Source organism: Eurosta solidaginis, chromosome 3, assembly GCF_040869045.1.
Source record: "Eurosta solidaginis isolate ZX-2024a chromosome 3, ASM4086904v1, whole genome shotgun sequence".
NCBI classification, from domain to species: domain Eukaryota; kingdom Metazoa; phylum Arthropoda; class Insecta; order Diptera; family Tephritidae; genus Eurosta; species Eurosta solidaginis.
The window spans coordinates 35305366-35323856 of record NC_090321.1 but is presented as its reverse complement, the minus strand read 5'-3'; the positions used below and the strand labels follow the sequence as shown (position 1 = coordinate 35323856).

Genomic DNA, 18491 nt, shown 5'->3' with positions numbered 1-18491 from the left:
TCCTTATTTCAGTACAAATAGTGAATGTGATATTAAACTATGCAAATTACACTACGGGAAAAATTTAGTGATTAAAAACAAAAATCATAATTTTTGGCAATTTTCAACATGCGGTAAAATCGAGAGGAATGGTTGTAGGGAAATCAAAAAAAAAAGGAAATTGTATCTCCAAGTTTTAGGATTAATGCCTGGTTTTTCAGTGGAAATTTAAACTCTAGTTAAAGTTGACTTTAGTTTAACTTTGCCACTTTGTTCAATAACATACAATTTTTTGCTCCTCATCTCAGCGGCTGAGGTGTCAGGATTAAAGGGCCAATTAATGGTGACTTATAACCATTAAACCATAACCAGATAAAACAGCTGATCGACCATAACGCTACCGCCATAACCATACCATAGCCAACCAATTGGTTTTTGGTTTGTCGCCATATCCATAGGTTAGGTTAAAGTGGCTGCCTGCGCTGTCCGAACGGAGACTCACGTAGGCCGTTGTGGCCCGTTGTGCTACCACGCGGGGGCCCCTATTTCCTGTTACCCTACTTTTCGAAGAAGAGGTGAGGCTAAACCAGCGCGTTTGCCTAATGAAACGCAAGATGTCGTTTGGGTTTATAGATTCAAGCTGCGCAAGGTACCCAAAGGAGTGTCTGTGGAGGCATTGGTACCGGGTTTTTGACAGTGCGGGACAGCGGCACAGATAGTGCTCTACGCTTTCTATCTCCTCGTCCCTACAGCTGCGGCAGAAGTCATTTGTCTGCAGGCCCATATAGGCACCGTGAGTGCCCATGAGACAGTGACCTGTAAGAAGGCCTACTAGTGGGCTTATAGAGATACGGATTAATAATATCACCGTTTGCGATCTCTTTCCATCCAGCTTAGGCCAGTTTTGCTTGGATATACTACATGAAGGTTCCTTGGCCCATCTGGCGTTTGCCTGATTCATGAAAAGAGATCGCAGGCAGTGTTTGCAAATGTTTAGAGAAGAGCTGGCCCAACCCGCGGAGGTTATTGTTTGCAGGTTGGTGCCTTCCCTAGCTAGCTCATCCGCAGCGCAGTTTCCCGAGATGTCACAGTGGCCAGGAACCCACATTATGCTTAGATTGCAATTTTCAGCTAGTTTGTTGAGGGTTTCTCTGCACTTCAATGCCACTTGTGACGAGGTGTTACTGCATTGCAGGGATTTTATGGCAGCTTAGCAGTCAGAGAAAATTGAAATAGAATTGGTCACCTGCAGGTTAGTAAGATAGAGGGCTGCTTCCCAGATAGCTATGAGTTCAGCCTGAAAAACACTGCAGTGGTCGGGTAAACGGAAGCTCTCACTTAGATTGAGCTTCTCCGAGAATATCCCGCTGCCGACTCTGTTGTTTAGTTTAGAGCCATCTGTAAAAACAGAGATTTCGTGAAATCCCGGCTCCTCGCCGTTTGCCCACTCGTTCCTCTCTGGGATTCTTGTGGAAAATTTGTTGTCCCAGCAAGGGGACGATGTTGTATGGTCCAATTTCAAGAAGGTGTGGGTGTCCAAACCTGCAGTCCCTCCATGGTTCGATAGCTTTGAGCCTTGCCGCGTTGCAGGAGGCACATTATCTACCATATAGATCAGTTGGGAGAAGGAATAATATGGTTTCAAGAGCTTTGGTGGGAGTGGAGAGGAGGGAACCGCTGGTAAGCATTGCCGCCGTCCTCTGCACTCTCGTTACTTTGCTCTTGTTAGATTCGATATCGAGTGCCGTCCACCATACGGTGACGGCGGAGAAGAGTATGGGTCTCACCACTGCCGTGTAGATCCAATGGACTATGCGTGGCTGGAGACCTCACCTTTTTCCAATTGCCGACTTACAAGCGTAGAGAGCCATTGTGGCTTTCCTGGATCGTTACTCCACATTTCGCTTCCAGTCAAGCTTCCTGTCTAGAATAACTCCGAGATATTAAACCTCGGTAGAGAGTTTGATTTCCCTCCCATTTAGGGACGGGAGGGTAAATTGCGGTATAATGCATTTGTGGGTAAAAAGCACCATCTCAGCTTTTCACTGCTGATGCTGATTCCGCATTCCCTAGACCAAGTGTTTGTTAGATTAAGAGCATTTTGCAAGAGTTCGCCAAGCACCGGAAGGTGTTTGCCGGTAACTGTCAAAGCTATGTCGTCGGCATATGCAATCACTTGGCATCCGATGGGCTGTAGTATAGATAACAGAGCGTTCATCGTCGGGGTCCATAGTAGTGGAGAAAGAACGCCCCCCTGGGGGGTTCCTCTGTTGGTATGCCTTATTAACGATGAGTTGCCCAGCTCAGAGATAATGCTTCTCTTGTTTAGAAGGAGCTCGACGAATTTCACAAGAGGCTCTTCCACCTCTAGGGAACGTAGAGATTTTGTGACCGCTGCTGGGAGAACGTTGTTGAAGGCTCCTTCTATGTCGAGAAAGATACCCAGCGTAAATTCTTTATAGGCAAGACCCTTCTCTATCTTAGTAGTGATATCATGTAGAGCTGTTTCTACGGATTTGCCCTTAGAGTAGGCGTGTTGGTTGTTGGAGATTAGTACTTTATTTGCCGATCGTCTAATATAGGCGTCCAGCAATCGTTCTAGAACTTCTAGGAGGAAGGAGGTCAAACTTATTGGTCTGAAATCCTTTGGACAGTTGCCCGATATACTGCCTCCTTTGGATATGAAGACTACCTTTGCCTTGGTCCATTCCGTGGGGATATAGACCAGATTGAGGCAGGCCTTGTAGATTTTAGGTAGCAGCGGGCTTATAAGATCGCTAGCAGCTTGCAATTCAGAGGGAAATATTCCATCCATTCCCGGAGATTTGAAGGGTTTAAAGGACTTGATTGCCCATATAACTCCTTTTTCGCTAACTATGTGGTCCAGGTGTCGAAACGGCCCTGGGTTAGATTGCGTGTTTAAGAGGTATGGTTGAGAGGTGCAGCCTGGAAAGTGAGTGCTGAACAGGGTATCTAGAATTTCCGTACTAGAAGTAGCCCATTCTCCGTTCGCTGTGCGATTGCAGCTGGGAGGTATGGGGTTTTTGGAGAGGACCTTTCGTAGGCGATTGGCCTCTTAGACTTCTTCGATGTCATTGGTGAAGTTCTTCCAGGAGGCTCTTTTGGGCTTCTGGATTGACTTCTTGAAAGATTTTAAGGCGTCCTTTTAATGGGACCAGGTTCCAGTGCGCGCCATATCCATAACCCAAATATATTTGAGTTGTTGAATTTAATAACTTTTTGTAGATTTTATTCATTGTTTTGATAGTTATGACTAAGATACTAATTTTTTGTGGAATATGTTTAAAATTTTTTGCGTTTTCTTTATTTTTATGAAATTTTCACGATTGTTAGGTTAAGGCACCATTAATCGATCACATTGGAGATGGTTATGGGTATGGGTATGGTTACGACTATGGCGGTAGCTGGAGTGTAAACTCGCACTGACAAACACGGACTAAGGCTTTAAAATTACATATTTAGCCTCTGTTTTTCATTAATCCTATAAAAAAACAATGGCCAAAAAGAATCTAGAAATTTTGAAATCCATCAATATGGGTCGTGATCCCGCATTGACAGCATTGCCTCATCGTGTGATCATGTGAAAATAAAAAAAATGTGATTGTTATTGTTATTGTTGTAGCGATAAACGCACTCCCGAAGGTTTTGGGGAGTGTTATCGATGTTGATGTGATCCATTCCGCTAGGAAGTACCATTCAGATATAAGCCCAACCATCTAGGGAACGATTTGATATGACCACTTTGAACCTTCTAGGGCATCCCACCCCATCACCTAGGTCCATGAGGAACTTATTATCGCCAGAGCCTCGTCTACCAAAGAAACAGGGGGTTGAAAATTGGGTTGGAGAAGTTAGAAGTAACGCTGACATCCCATTGAAATGGTTGCGCTACACAACCCCTTAAATCAATTGCGTATTTAAGGCGCCTCCTATGACAGGCATACCTACCGCGAGTATATTCTAAGCCCCCTAAACCGCTGTGTCTAAAATGTGATTAAATTTTTGTTGTAAGTTCTTGGGAAAGTTGCTGTCACTCGTATCAGTGGATGATCGCACACTTATTTTATGCACGCGCCTGTATTTATGTTCAAAATAGGTAGACACGAGTGTTGCCATATTTAGCCACTCGATATCTCTAAAACAAAAAAATGCAAATTTTTTTTTTATTTTTATTATTTAAAAAATAACAATGTTAAATTAATAATAAAAAAGTTGTTTCTTTAGCATGCAAAAAATAATGTTTTTTCTCTTTTCAGTCCAGACGTTTTTGTACTTACTCGTTTAATTATTGTAACTTTAACTATTGAAAGTGACCTTAAAGTTTGTCTAAAAACTCAAAAGTATTGTAAAACTTTACGTCCCCTCAACAACAAAGGAATAACAAAAATAAAGATTCTACATCATCATTAATTCACAAATGCAGAAAATGCCTTCACAAATCATTCCCGACGGCACCAATGCCAATAGTGCCACCAATGAGATCAAAGTTAAAACAGCTTATAATGGTGAAATCATGATCACCTACATAGATGAGAATATCACTTATGAAAATTTGTGCCTTGAGATACGTGGTATATGTCGTTTTCCACCAGATCAAGTAAGCACTTAGGTCACTTTTTTAATTTATTTTTTAATTAAACAATAATTTCCTTAATCTTTTCACAGCCTTTCACTATAAAATGGGTAGACGAAGAGAATGATCCATGTACGATAAGTACACAAATGGAATTGGATGAAGCAATACGTTTGTATGAAATAAATCGGGATTCAGAATTGGTTATACATGGTAAGTTTATGTATGTATGTACATATGTATATATGTATATTATATAGTGTATGCAGGTGATTACAAACAGGAGCAAACTACGCCACCAATTTCCACCCAGCGGGTTAGGGGATCAGAATATACCCGCGGTAGGTATGCCTGTCGTAAGAGGCGACTAAAATACCAGATTGAAAGGGCTGTGTAGCGCAACCCTTCAGGTTGGCAGCGCAATATATAGCTTCTCCAAACCCAATTGTCAACCTCACCTATCCGCGGCGAATCCTGTTTCACTAACAGACGAGGCTCTGGCTCCTCATGGAACTTGGGGGTGGGGAGGGAATGGCATGAAGGTTTAATGTGGCCACATAAATCGTTCCCGAGATGGTCGGGCTAGCACCTTAATGGTGCTATGGTACCGGAGCGTACCGGATATGTATCCGGAAAAGGACCATCACATCGATAACACTTCCCAAAGCCTTCGGGGAGCAACCTTATCGCTGCAACAACAACAACAACAACGCCACCAATTTCTTGTTATTGTTTTGTGTGTAAAAATTTAACGCTTCGTTGTGCTTAATATTTGTGTACCTACAAAACTTAATTAGAACGTTGTTACCAATTTACTTATTATTATATATTTTACTTAATACATGCTATCTTTCGACTTCAAGATAACAAGCGTTCAAGTCACAAAACCTACATTGTGTAAGATAACTTAATTAGTTACTAGTTATATCTCAACAATCGCAGTTCATGGAAATTATATTTTTTAGATGCAAAAGTAAATATTGTATAATTTTCTTTGTTATCAGTATTTATTTTTTTCTCGAATTATGTTCTAGTATATTTTATATTTTAAAATGCACCCTTATTACACATATCATCGTATTACTGTTCTAATTAAACTATTGTGATTTGCAAAGTGATTACAAATGTTTGTTTACATACTTAAAGCATTTACATAAATATATACGGGCAAATCCCAAAAACTTTTACCTTTTTGGATACTCGGGTTTTACAAACGGGCAAACCAGAAAAAAGTACAAGGACATTAAGTTTGACCTTTTGACTATCCGATCTGATGATCAAGAAAGTCGATAGTAAGTTTTTGCAGAACTTCGAAACGTAAAAATCTTCGATTTTACACTTTTTCAAGCGATGCTCTTGATTTTTTTTTGAATTTTTTCGATAAAATTTTGAGGCATCGCTGAAACGCTATGGAATTTAAACTGAATGTTGTTTTTGAGACGGAGATTCTACAAGTATGACCCGGGTCGGTCTCCAGGCCTCGCTTATTTCTTTAACTGTTAGTGACACGCTTCTTGATCAACTGTGTGTGCGGATTCATGGCTCTCTGGGTCAACTGCTCATTTGTGCTTCATACATTCCGCCGTCCAGCCCAGAAAGTATTTATAAGGCTCATGTAAATAATATCTTAAATCTTAAGCGAAGTTCAGGAGAAACGCAGCTATGTGTTCTGGGGGATTTTAATTTAAGTAATGTTAGCTGGATCTCTCTTGAAAACAATCTCTATTTAACTCCTACTAATATTAACAGCTCTTATGAATCGTATCTTATTGATAATTGTGGAGGGGTTGGTTTATCTCAAATTAACAGTTTCCATAATTCTTTATATCGCACTCTTGATTTAATTTTTGTAACTAATAATATTAGTTTTGTTATCTCGGAACCTGCGTCTTCAATTTCGCCACCAAACTTGCATCACCTGCCCTTAAAGCTTGAAATTCAGTTCTTTGAGTATTTCTGTATTCCTACATCAAATATGAAAAAATCGTTCAATTTTCGAAGATGTGATTTTAATCGTTTAAATTCTGCTTTACGTGGAGTTGATTGGGATGCTATGCTTGGCGAAAGTGAAGTTGGAAAGTCTTTCAATGTATTAAAAAATGAAATTCATAAGATTTGCGAAAAAATCGTGCCGATATATAAAAATAAAATTTACAAATCTCCCTGGCACAATAGTGCGCTCAAACATCTAAAAAATTTGAGAAACAAGTTCTTTAAAAAATATAAGTTTACTAATCAGCGTCGATTTTATGATTTGTTTATTGTTTATAAGAAAAAATTTAACAATCTTAATAAGTCTTTATATGCTAAGTACGTCAGAAATTTTGAGGTAAACATCAAGAGCAATCCGAAGAACTTTTGGAATTACATTAACTCCATGAAGAGCGTATCTAGCATACCGAAATCAGTAAGCTACAATAATATTACTGCCAACTCTGTTAATGATGCTGCTAATATCTTTGCTGACTTCTTCTCGGCGAATTTTATCACAGATAATGATTTAACTGTGGGAGATACAGATAACATACACAAGTTAATTAAGTCTCCCTCTGCTAATAATTTTGGGTCACTTACTCTCACTGAGGCAGACATAATTGAGGGGATTATAAAACTTAAAAATTCCTCCAGAACTGATGTTGATAATCTTTCAGTTATTCTATTGAAAAATTGTCCTTCTCTAGTACGACCCTTAATGATTATATTCAATAAATCATTGGAATCGGGTATTTTTATTGATGACTGGAAACAAGCATCCGTCACTCCCATTTTTAAGTCTGGCAACAAAAGTAACTGTTCTAATTACAGGCCTATTTCCAAATTGTCTACAACTTCGAAGCTATTTGAATGTGTTGTCAATGACAAGCTTTACTTTAGCATTAAACACCTGATTTGCGCCAATCAGCATGGTTTTGTCCCGGCCAGATCCACATTAACGAACCTCGCTGTCTTTTCTGAGGATTGCTACGCGGCATTTAGGCGGGGTTTTCAGGTTGATACAATATACCTTGACTTCTCCAAAGCATTCGATAAAATTTCTCATAAAATTTTAATTGCGAAATTAGCTTGTTATGGGTTCCACTCTACGTTCCTACAGTGGATTAAATCTTACCTGCACAACAGAAGTAATGTTGTAAATATTGACGGTGTTTATTCGAAACCATTTTGGGCCACCTCTGGAGTGCCCCAGGGCAGTATTCTGGGCCCTTCACTATTTATCTTGTTCATTAATGACATTAGCTCTTGCTTCTCATCTACCAAATTTCTGCTTTATGCTGATGATCTCAAGATCTATTCTGAGATCAGTTGTTATAATGATGTCGTTGTTCTTCAATCTGAGATTAATAAGCTTTATATCTGGTGTGTTAAGAACCGTCTTTTCCTTAATATAAGTAAGTGCCACACGGTGACGTATGGTAAAATGCTGAGGCCACTTCATACCTCCTATCATATTGCAGAAACCTTTCTTCGAACGAATCTTGAAGTTAAAGACTTGGGGGTATACTTCGACTCAAAGTTTAATTTTAACACTCACGTCAGCTTCACAATTTCTAAGGCGCTTTCAATGCTTGCTTTTGTCAGACGCCATTCCGCAAACTTCTCTGACCCCTACACACTCAAAGTTTTATATACGTCCTTTGTGCGGTCCAAACTTGAGTATGCGGCTTTCATTTGGCGGCCCTACCACACAGTTCACATCAACCGCCTGGAGCGGGTTCAAAAAATCTTTATGCGCTTCGCGCTTATTTCATTACGTTTCTCTGAACCGATCCCGTCTTATGAGTCTCGATGCCAACTAATATCCTTATTATCCCTTAACAATCGCAGAATTCTTTTGGCCTCGTTGTTCATTTTCGATCTTTTCACGGGCAAAATTGACTGCGCGCTGCTTGAAAGACTATGCTTAAATACTCCCTGTAGAAACCTCCGCCACTTTGAAATCTTTTTCATAGGGCTGAGTAGAACTGTTTATAACTCAAAAGCGCCTATTAACAGAGCCCTATCAGAAATTAATTGCTTCTCTAGTGTTTTGGATATTGATTTCTCCGACGCAAAATACGCTTTTCAACTTAAACTAAAAAATTACTTAATCTGTAATAATATAAATTCTTCTTGTTAATGTTCTCCATTGCTTAATATAAGCTGGTCTCTGTAATTTAGTCATAAGTGTCTGTACTAAACATTTGTTACTAGACTAAATAAATAAATAAATAAATAAATAAAAATAAAAATTAATGTGGCCCAATACTCAAAACTATCATCAATAAAAGTAGCGTTACTTTTTTTTTTGTCATTTTCAATATTGACAGTTTTTTGCTTATAACTTTTTGAAGCAACTGAGTATTGAAATTTCGATTATGCACGATAATAGCCTATCAGGGACTAAAAATACCTAGGGCTTCAAATTCGATGTCCCCCTTTCAGTTTTGAAGGTAGAGGCAGACAAGTGGAAGCGCTTGGTTGCGTAAATTTTTTTCAGGAGCAGGTTTTTTTGTGGGCACAGCTACAATTTATATAATTTTTTCTCTACACCACAGTAGTATACCATCAATTACCTCATCTTGGAATATTCACGCAAGGAAATGATGTTTATACATGGGGAAAATATACGAAATTTCCGACAAAAATTGGCAATCGTCAAAAAGTGTAGACATTTTTTATACCTTTCATGAACATGAAATGGTATATTAACTTTGGTCCGATGTTTGTAACGTTGAGAAATATAGAAGATAGACTTACCATTAAGTATACCGAATTGATCAGGGCGACGAACTGAGTTGCTATAGCCATGTCCGTTTGTCCGTCCGTCTGTCTGTTTGAACGCAAACTAGTCCCTCAAATTATGAGATATCTCAATGAAATTTGGCACAAGGATGTATTTTTGTATTATATTAGACATTTGTCGGATCCGGTAGGATCGGACCACTATAACATATATCTCCCATACAACCGATCGTTCAGATAAGACGATTTTGGTCATTCCTGTCGCAATTTAGAAAGTATAAACGTGAAACTCTGTGATATGTATATATTCTAATACACCATAGAAGATATCCTGAAAAAATCACTTTGATCGGAGCTATATATAGTTATATCCCATACAACCGATCGTTCAGATAGAAAGATTTTTGGCCATTTCTCCCTTAATTTACAAAGTATAAACGTGAAACTCGGTGATATATATTTTAATATATCATAAAAGATTTTCTGAAAAAATCACTTTGATCGGAGCTATATATAGTATATATCCCATACAACCGATCGTTCAGATAGAAAGATTTTTGGAAATTTCTCCCTTAATTTCCAATATAAAAACGTTAAGCTTGGTGATATTTATTCTAATATATCATAGAAGATTTCCTGTAAAAATCATTGCGATCGGAGCTATATATAATATATATCCCATACGACCGATCGTTCAGATAAGGGGGTTTTTTGCTATTTTTTTTATATTTATCTTAAAATCGTTTAAGTATGTACATCTGTTGACTATATATTTCTTATCTTATACAGCGCATTATTTGGAGATTACGAATGGGATAAGATTATTGTTCAGCCCCATTCATGAAAGGTATGAAGTCTTCGGCACAGCCGAAGACAGACCCGTCCTTACGTTTTTTTTTTTTAACCAGGTTTTATTTAAAAGTAAATGAAAAGAAACACAAATTTGGTACAAAAAATTAAAAAAAAAATATTTTTTCTACACTTTTTGACGATTGCCAATTTTTGGCAAAAATTTCGTATATTTGCCCCATGTACAAACATCAACAACTTTCCTTGCGTGAATATTCCAAGATGAGGCAATTGATAGTATACTACTGTGGTGTAGAAAAAAAATGACAAACGGGTATGAAATATTTGACGGCTACCCGGTTTCATATTTTTGCCGATATCTCTAAAACCAGGTTTGGGGTATCAACAAAATTTTACCTAAATATACCCCACATAGACATGTACATCCTGATAAAATTTCAACACAATCGGCTAAGAAGTGTTTAAATAAGTAAACAAATTTAAGGTTTTCCGGGTTTATATTTTTATCAATATCTCCAAAACCGGATCTCTGGTATTAAAACTTTTTTACCTAAACATACTTCTTTCACATATCTGTATGTTTTTAAAGTTTCAAAAGAATCGGTAGAAAGGTGTTAAAATAAATGTGTTGCAAACTTTGCAGTAAAAAATATTGGCGGTTGTTCGGTTTTATATTTTTACCGATATCTACAAAACCGGTCCTCGTGTACCAAAAAAAATTTACATAGCTAACAGCTGCATATACATACATATCTCCATATTTTGTTAAAATTTCAATATAATCGGTACAGAAGTGTTGAAATAAATGTATATTTAACATTGCGACCTCAATTATATATATTTTGCTCGATCTTTTGACTATATCTTTTTGAGGCATTATGTAAGACGAGTAACGGCGATGCACTATAGCTTCAATTTACCCCTCAATGTTCCTAACAAAAAGATATTTGCGTGATACCATGTTTCAAAAAAAAATTTTTTTTCTCCAAAAAAACCAAAGTTTGGCGGATTTCCCCATACGTATATATGTGCTATTTTGCTTGTATATACAACCATACATACATATATGTACGTACTATGTGTACAAGTAATTGCAATTAGCACGATTTTCAGATTCTCCAGAGACATATTTGACATTTGATCAATATTCAACAATACAAGCCAACTGCAGTACTGAAATGTATATATATTTTTGCATGCATTCTAGGTTGTGTCTTTTAGGCCCTGTTTTCTTTGTCCTCTCTGAGAAACGAATATATTATAAACAAGTTTTGAATAATATCTCAAACAAAAGCTAGATGCAACGTACAATTTAAATTTGTATTGAAACCAATGTTTGAAGGTAAAACAGTACGACCAATAACTTAATAAGAGCTTAAGAGCTGAAATTCCTCAGATTTTTGGGTTAAAAAAAAAACAAAAAGACAAAGTAAAAAGATGTTTTCTTAATCGTGTAATAGGTTAGGTGAAGTGAATACTTCAAAGTGATAATGATTTAGGACACTAAAAGTATAAAATAATATAATAATCTAAGATAAATAAATAAATAAATGCAAGCTTGCGAAGCTAAAACTTTGCTTTCCCGAAAGGGAAAGGGAAAAAGGAATCGCAAAAGACATTTTTATGAATGTGAAGAGAACGAGACGATCAACGACGATCACGAGACTAATTTCAAAAACAACACCTTTTTGGTGATAGTTCATTCGGTTATTGCAGGTATTACCGAACGATTTGCTGTCATGAAACATTTGAAGAACATCTTTTCTTTTTTGTGGCAATTTGGATACATTGATGAGGTTTCAATAAGAGAAAATGTCGTTTACTTTGTCAACAAATATCAGCAAATTTTAACGAAAATCTGTCACCATTTGAATTGTTGAATGCTATCTGTGCTCTAAATATAGCTACAATTTTTCCTAACATTTGTGTTGCTCTACATATTTTTTGCACCATACCTGTTACAGTAGCTAGTGCTGAACGTTCCTTCAATGTTCTTGGATAAAGAACTTCCATCGATCGTGTTCAACTCAAGAACGCCTTACAGGACTTGGCATGCTCTTTATTGAAGCACCGACCGCGAGACAGTTGGATTTTGACACTATCATAGATAATGTCGCAGCTGTTAATGCCAGGCAATAATCTCGCATAGCACAGCATCTAAATGCGTGTTAGAGTGTAAGCAGTCCCTGGAGAGAATCGGGACAGGGAGAAGCATACATCTATATTGGGTCCCAGGGCATATGGGAATAGATGGTAATGAAAAAGCGGATGGGGTATTCCATCGTCACGGGTGAGACACTTGTACGCATAATTGTATGTTTGTTAAAGGATTTTAATAAATTTGACAAGTTATTCCTAGTTTAAATATAGATTTCGGAAAATATAATCAATTGTTAATGCACCAATTAAAAAAAGAACCGTAATATTAGAACGTATTTGGAAAAAATTAAATTTTAAAAATTGTCACGGGTGGAACAGAAAAAAGAAGCTATTCTCTAGTAACATATAGTATTACTTAAACCTTGCGAATTTATAAAAGTAATTCATTTTATTTAAATATCTCCATTTGCACTGACATATGTGGAATATAATAACATAAAAATAGCTTACTTTCAGTTTCTACTTTTATAGTAATAATTCAAAATTGTAGTGTCACGGGTGGGACACGTTCGAACTGAAAGTACTTTGAAAGCTTATATACCATAATTTATAGATGCCAAAGGTTCAGAGTCGGACTCGTTCCATGAACTTTGATCATCGTCGGAATAAATTTTATTTACGTTAAGTTTAAATACTTTAAGACTAGTAAGTTTTGACTTGAATGTAAGTCCCATAGAAAGATCCTCTTGACTACATCTTTTGAAGAATTGGTGTGACTGAACCTTTTTAATAGGGAGTACATCCTTCCATCTTCGGTCAAGCATGATTCTGTTAGCTGCATAGTCTCAATATTCTTTCTAGCATCAACATGAAGTCTACAGCATTATTGATATCAGCCTTATGTTGACGTACTTGACTCCGTACTGACCTCTTCACAACGGCGCCAACTCCATCCACTGCTCCTGCACATTAAAATCTGTAGGCATATAACAAAGGTTCGATAGGGTATACTTGTTTTTAAATTGTGATGATGCACCATCAGAGAACACTTTAATTGTTTTTAGTCCGGGAATTTAATTTTTTAGTGACACGATAATCTTTTTTAGGCATGCATACACAGTATATTTGTCATGGCATAAAACGTCACTAACAATGGCGTACGAATATCTTTTGCCTTCAGCCAGCCATACACACGCAGTAAATACTGTAATCTGTGCATGTCCCCAATGTGCAGACTGAATCTCATCTTGCATTATTACGCTATAGTTTTCAGCAAAATCTATTTGCATGATTGCTTCGTCGGTAGCTATTTCTAGTTTCACCTTAATAAATTTGTCAGATTGCACTCTTTTTACATAAAGATGACTCTTAAAGCGGGGAACTTGTTCATCTAACTCTGCAAGGGCGTTTTCGATAGTGCCTTCTACTGATATCAATTTATGCCGTCCATCAATTTCTGTCCATTTTTTCCAGCAAAAAAAAGCATTTAAATCATTTCTATTAGTGTTTCTTAGAATATTCTTAATTTGCTTTATGCATCGACTGCATTTTCCAAGCATAAATTCCTCACATGTTACATCACAACAAATCTTCTGTAATAAGTCACTGCCAGTAGAAGGGAAATCCGGAATCTTTCTGGCAATACTTTCCGTTAGATAATTGAAATTTGCGTGGGACTTACATACACAGACATTATGTGGCATTTGACTAGTCAATATTACATATTCAGGACGAAGCTCATAAAATTTAGAAATATGTATATTCGCCTCAGGATTGTCATTTTGGAAGAGAAAATAAGCTTCTCGAACCATCATATTCATATGACGCTTTTGAATTGGTACTTTTACCCCTGTTTCAATATCCTTTGTAATCTTATCATCTTTAATTTTGTTATTAATTTTTTATTACATCAGAAATAGCATGCCTACACAATCTTTTCCCTTCAAGTGGGAGAAGTAAGTTACGAGGATCATCAACGTTTTCGAAAACAAGCTTTCGAATGACTGCTAGTTTCTTGTTTGGGCTGGAAGGAAGTATTTTCCTTACCTTATTTACAGCTTTTCCCAATGTCTGATTGCAAGAATACGACCCCAAAGATGAAAACGACTTTCCGCTTTGTTGTACTGAACTTGACGCGATAAGTCTTTTTCTTTCTCTATACCGTCTTTTCCTCTCCCTTTCTTTTTGTTGCCTGCCCCATTTCATTTGTTTGAAACGATTGTCCTCCTCATTCCTTATTTTACGCCTTATCAGTTCTGATCAAAATTTCTGTTAACGTAATTATAAGAAACATTCTTTTTCACTATAAGACCCATCAGCCCTGTTAACCCAGCTCCAAGAACGGTCCCACCCATATCTGTCACGGGTGGGACATATTTCACTACTGCATATCTCTTAAATATCTTTGAAGAAACGAAATTGCAATTGGGTATGCATTCGCAATATAATTCTAGTTTTAGGCAATAAACACAAAAATCACAAAAAACACGATTCATCACTAATTTAGGAAAAAAAGAAATTTTGTTTTTTTTTTGTCACGGGTGGGACAAGGCTGATATTGTTTTATTTATTGTACAAAAAATAGTAATAACTTACCCAATGTGAGATAAAACTAAATTTTATCAAATAAAGACGAGCTCCTGTATTCACTACAATTATCATTCACTTGAATTGAGAACCACACACAATTTGACAGCTATTTCAAAACTACCTTATTCATCCTTACAAAAAATGCGTGCCAAATACTTTACTTTAAAAAGTGAAAAAAAAGTCATTAAAAGTGTATTTAATGTTAAAATTTGGTATTTTTCGGATGCGTTAATATATTTAGCAGCGCTTTTCTCAAGGGTTTGTTAGTTTTAATAAAAAACAAATTTTTGGTCTGAGGTTCTCTTTCTCATGGAAGCTCCCGGATGAACTAGCTAGAAAGGGCGCATCCCTTGAAGCTTGCTCCGTAGACGTCCCAATTAGACTGGGCGAGAAAAGTGTCCAAGAATATGTGTAGGTCTTACAACCTTAGAATAACAAAGTTGCTTCTATCATTAAAAAGAGAGGACTGTAGACTCATGACGGGTATTCTGACTGGAAACTACCTTCTGGCGTCACATGTCTTTAAATTAGGCTTGGTCAGTGATAGCATATGTAGGAAGTGCGGGTTGGAGGTGGAAACGATTGAGCAAGTGCTGTGCTCGTGCCATGCACTTTTTAGGCTAAGACTCTAGATATTAGGAGTGATACAGCTGTCAGATCTAGAAGCAGCAAGTGGCTTAAGTCCTAGGAAGCTTCTAGTATTTGCCAAGAGGACGGAGTTATTTTATAACATAGGTCCTGGTTTTTGATAGCGTTTTTCAGTTTGGTCGTTAAAACAAACTTCTGGTAACACTACGGACTCATTCAGTCTATGTGAGGTGGTCATGGACCGGCCAGTTCAACCTAACCTAGCCTAAGGCCAGGAAAGCCCACTTGTGTTAATTAAACTCTTTAAATATACCAAATGACTACCAAAAAATATTTGTATTGCAATTTAAAGAAATTTATTTCATACAATTAATGCAATATTTAAATAAAACTCTATAAGCAATAAACTGTACTTATTTTGTCATTAGTTTTCACACCTCTATTCACCGATTTTTAAAGTGTAATATTTCTCGCAATCAATATAATAATTTATTTTCTATAAATATATTACTACTTTATGAAGAATATGTATATTTCTATTTAAACATATTTACTCATATGTTGATCTGTATGAATCTGTAGATAAATTAAAGTTCGTAACTATATATTTATTGAATATAATATAGATTAGACTGGGTCGACAAAAAAAGTTGCCAATGTCCGCCCCTAAATTTAAAGATTATGTTGAGAGGATTTCGAAATTTTATTTTTTTTTTTATTTTTTTTTGATCCTTCGAAATACAGCCGAAAAGGTTTTTTCGTTGTAACTTGGTTATTTGACGTCCGATTTTTAAAATTGATATGCCATTATTTTGGCCTTGAGAAGCTACGAAGTCGTTTTCACATGACTAGATCAGCTAACAAAGTTAAATATTTTTGTCAATTCTCAGTTTGAGATACATTTGAGAATCAGTCCAATTCTCACATTTCAAACGTTAGTTTTCAAATGCATTTCAAATAACCCTTGATAGCATTCTCAAGCTAAAAGGCAAATTTTTAATATGGAATTTTTCTTTATTTTCAAATTGAGATTTTTTGGTTTCTCAACTTTTTCTCAAACGAGAATAAAGCGGAACGAAATGGAATCCACTCTTCTGCCACTTTCGGTAAGCAAATTTATTATTTGCCTCACTTCACTTTTAACTCGTTTAGATTTATGCATAATGTAGTACAATATCAATTAATATTATTAAAATGTATAAATACTTCCTTATTTTTTCACTTTATGTCCAACTTCACCCAATAAAATCGCTTGTTAACATTTCCAGCTAAAGTATACAAATTAGGGATCGACTAATTATCAACAGCACTGTCGACGACACTATCGATAGCATTGATGTAAAATAAGCATGTTGTACTATGTTTTATTTTATTTTTGGGGTTTTATGAACACTTATTATGTACTTTAAAATTTAGACACATTGGCGCAAAAAGTATTCACATTATTATTAACGAAAATATTCCATGATATCGATGGTTTTCAACCAGAATGGAACGAAATGCAAGTATATCTCAACCCATTCTCAAGTTGAAGAACAACGTTTGAGAAAAAGTTGAGAGAATATTTAGCTTCAAATGATTAATAATGCTGAATATCAAACTGAGAATTAATGTTTTCTCAAAAATTTGAGAAAAAAAAATTTTCAAGTATGTCTCAAATTATTCTCAAGTTGAAGATCGGCGTTTGAGAAAAAGTCGAGATAATATTTTGTTTCAAAGGATAAATAATGTTGAGTCTCAAACTGAGAATCAATGTTTTCTCAAACATTTGAGATTTTTATTTTAGTGTTTGTTTGGAAGCAATTACCGCCCACTTCAGGGTTAAAAATTAAGGTAAACTCAATTTTATGTAATTTGAAGCGATTGCCGACGCTCTAAGTTTTATGTTCAATCATATTTATGAAATTATCATATTTATCAACTAACGTATTTTGCCAAAAATTAACTAAAATGCATGTATCTCGCAGTCAGGCAGGTAAAGAAATGAGGAGATTCAACAGAAAACAAGTTTTGTTGCAAAGATGAACACAATTATTTAGCTGCTATAGATTTAAAACGCAGCGAAGAATCACTCTTGCCAATAAATGCTATTTTGGACTGAGTAGCCAATTGAAAAGTAAAGGTCTCTGTCGGCACTTATCATACCCGTCCTGCTATATAGTGCAGTAGCATGGACCAACATAGTCCAGCAAATTAAAACACAGCGGCTATGCTGCATAGGCCATGTTAGGAAAATGAAAGATGATGCTCCGGCCAAAAAGTATTCCTATCGGAACCCGTCCATGAAAGAAGAGGAAGAAGGCGGTTCTACTCACCGAGAAGGACCAAGTAGAAAACGATTTAAATTCCCTTGTTAACAATTAGCGCCAGTTAGCACAGCGAAGATTGGACTGACGCGTCTCTTTTGATGGTCGTAATCGTTTAACGGTTAGCGCCAATTAAGTAAGCTAGCAAAGATTTTGATACTTTTACTTAATTAACACGCTTTTATTAGCTTGGCCTGTATGTAACGGAATCTTTGAGCTTAATTTTCACGGGCTTCTAGAAGTCTGATTAATTTGAAACTTTGCATACGTATCAAGGACCGATGACAATGCATTAATGTGATGGTGTGGTGACATAAGGCCAACGGCCATAAGGTCAACTGGCCTTATTACCACTTTGAATGGCCATAAGTTTGATTGAAACTTTGCACACATATCAAGGCTCGATGACGATGCATTAATGTGATGGTGTGGTGACATTAGGTCAACGGCCATAACGTCAATTGGCCTTATTACCACTTTGAATGGCCATAAGTTTGATTGAAACTTTGCACACGTATCAAGTCTCGATGACAATTCAATAATGTGATGGTGGGGTGACATAAGGTAATTGGACATAAGGTCAATTGAACTTATGACCACCCCAAATGGCCATAGATTTGAAACATTGCACATAATGCGAAAAACGCATTCCCTTATTAATGATAGAAGTGGATGCATGGCACATCTACGAAAGATCATACTGGAGCCCTTTTTAACACACTTTTATTAGCTTGGCCTGTATCTATGTAACGGAATCTTTGAGCTTAATTTTCACCGGTTTCTAGAAGTCTGATTAATTTGAA

The 18491-nt window shown here is 36.5% G+C and overlaps 1 protein-coding gene across 2 annotated transcripts in view; it reads left to right on the top strand.

Annotated features, from left to right (window-relative positions):
- aPKC (protein kinase C iota type) overlaps positions 1-18491 on the top strand; it is a 105831-nt gene that overhangs the window by 1253 nt on the left and 86087 nt on the right. For both annotated transcript variants that reach the window (XM_067771394.1, XM_067771393.1), the window contains exons 2-3: positions 4257-4597; positions 4666-4786. In XM_067771394.1, coding sequence (XP_067627495.1) covers positions 4418-4597; positions 4666-4786 — 301 coding nt within the window. In that variant the 5' untranslated portion in view covers positions 4257-4417. The remainder of the gene's footprint in view (positions 1-4256; positions 4598-4665; positions 4787-18491) is intronic.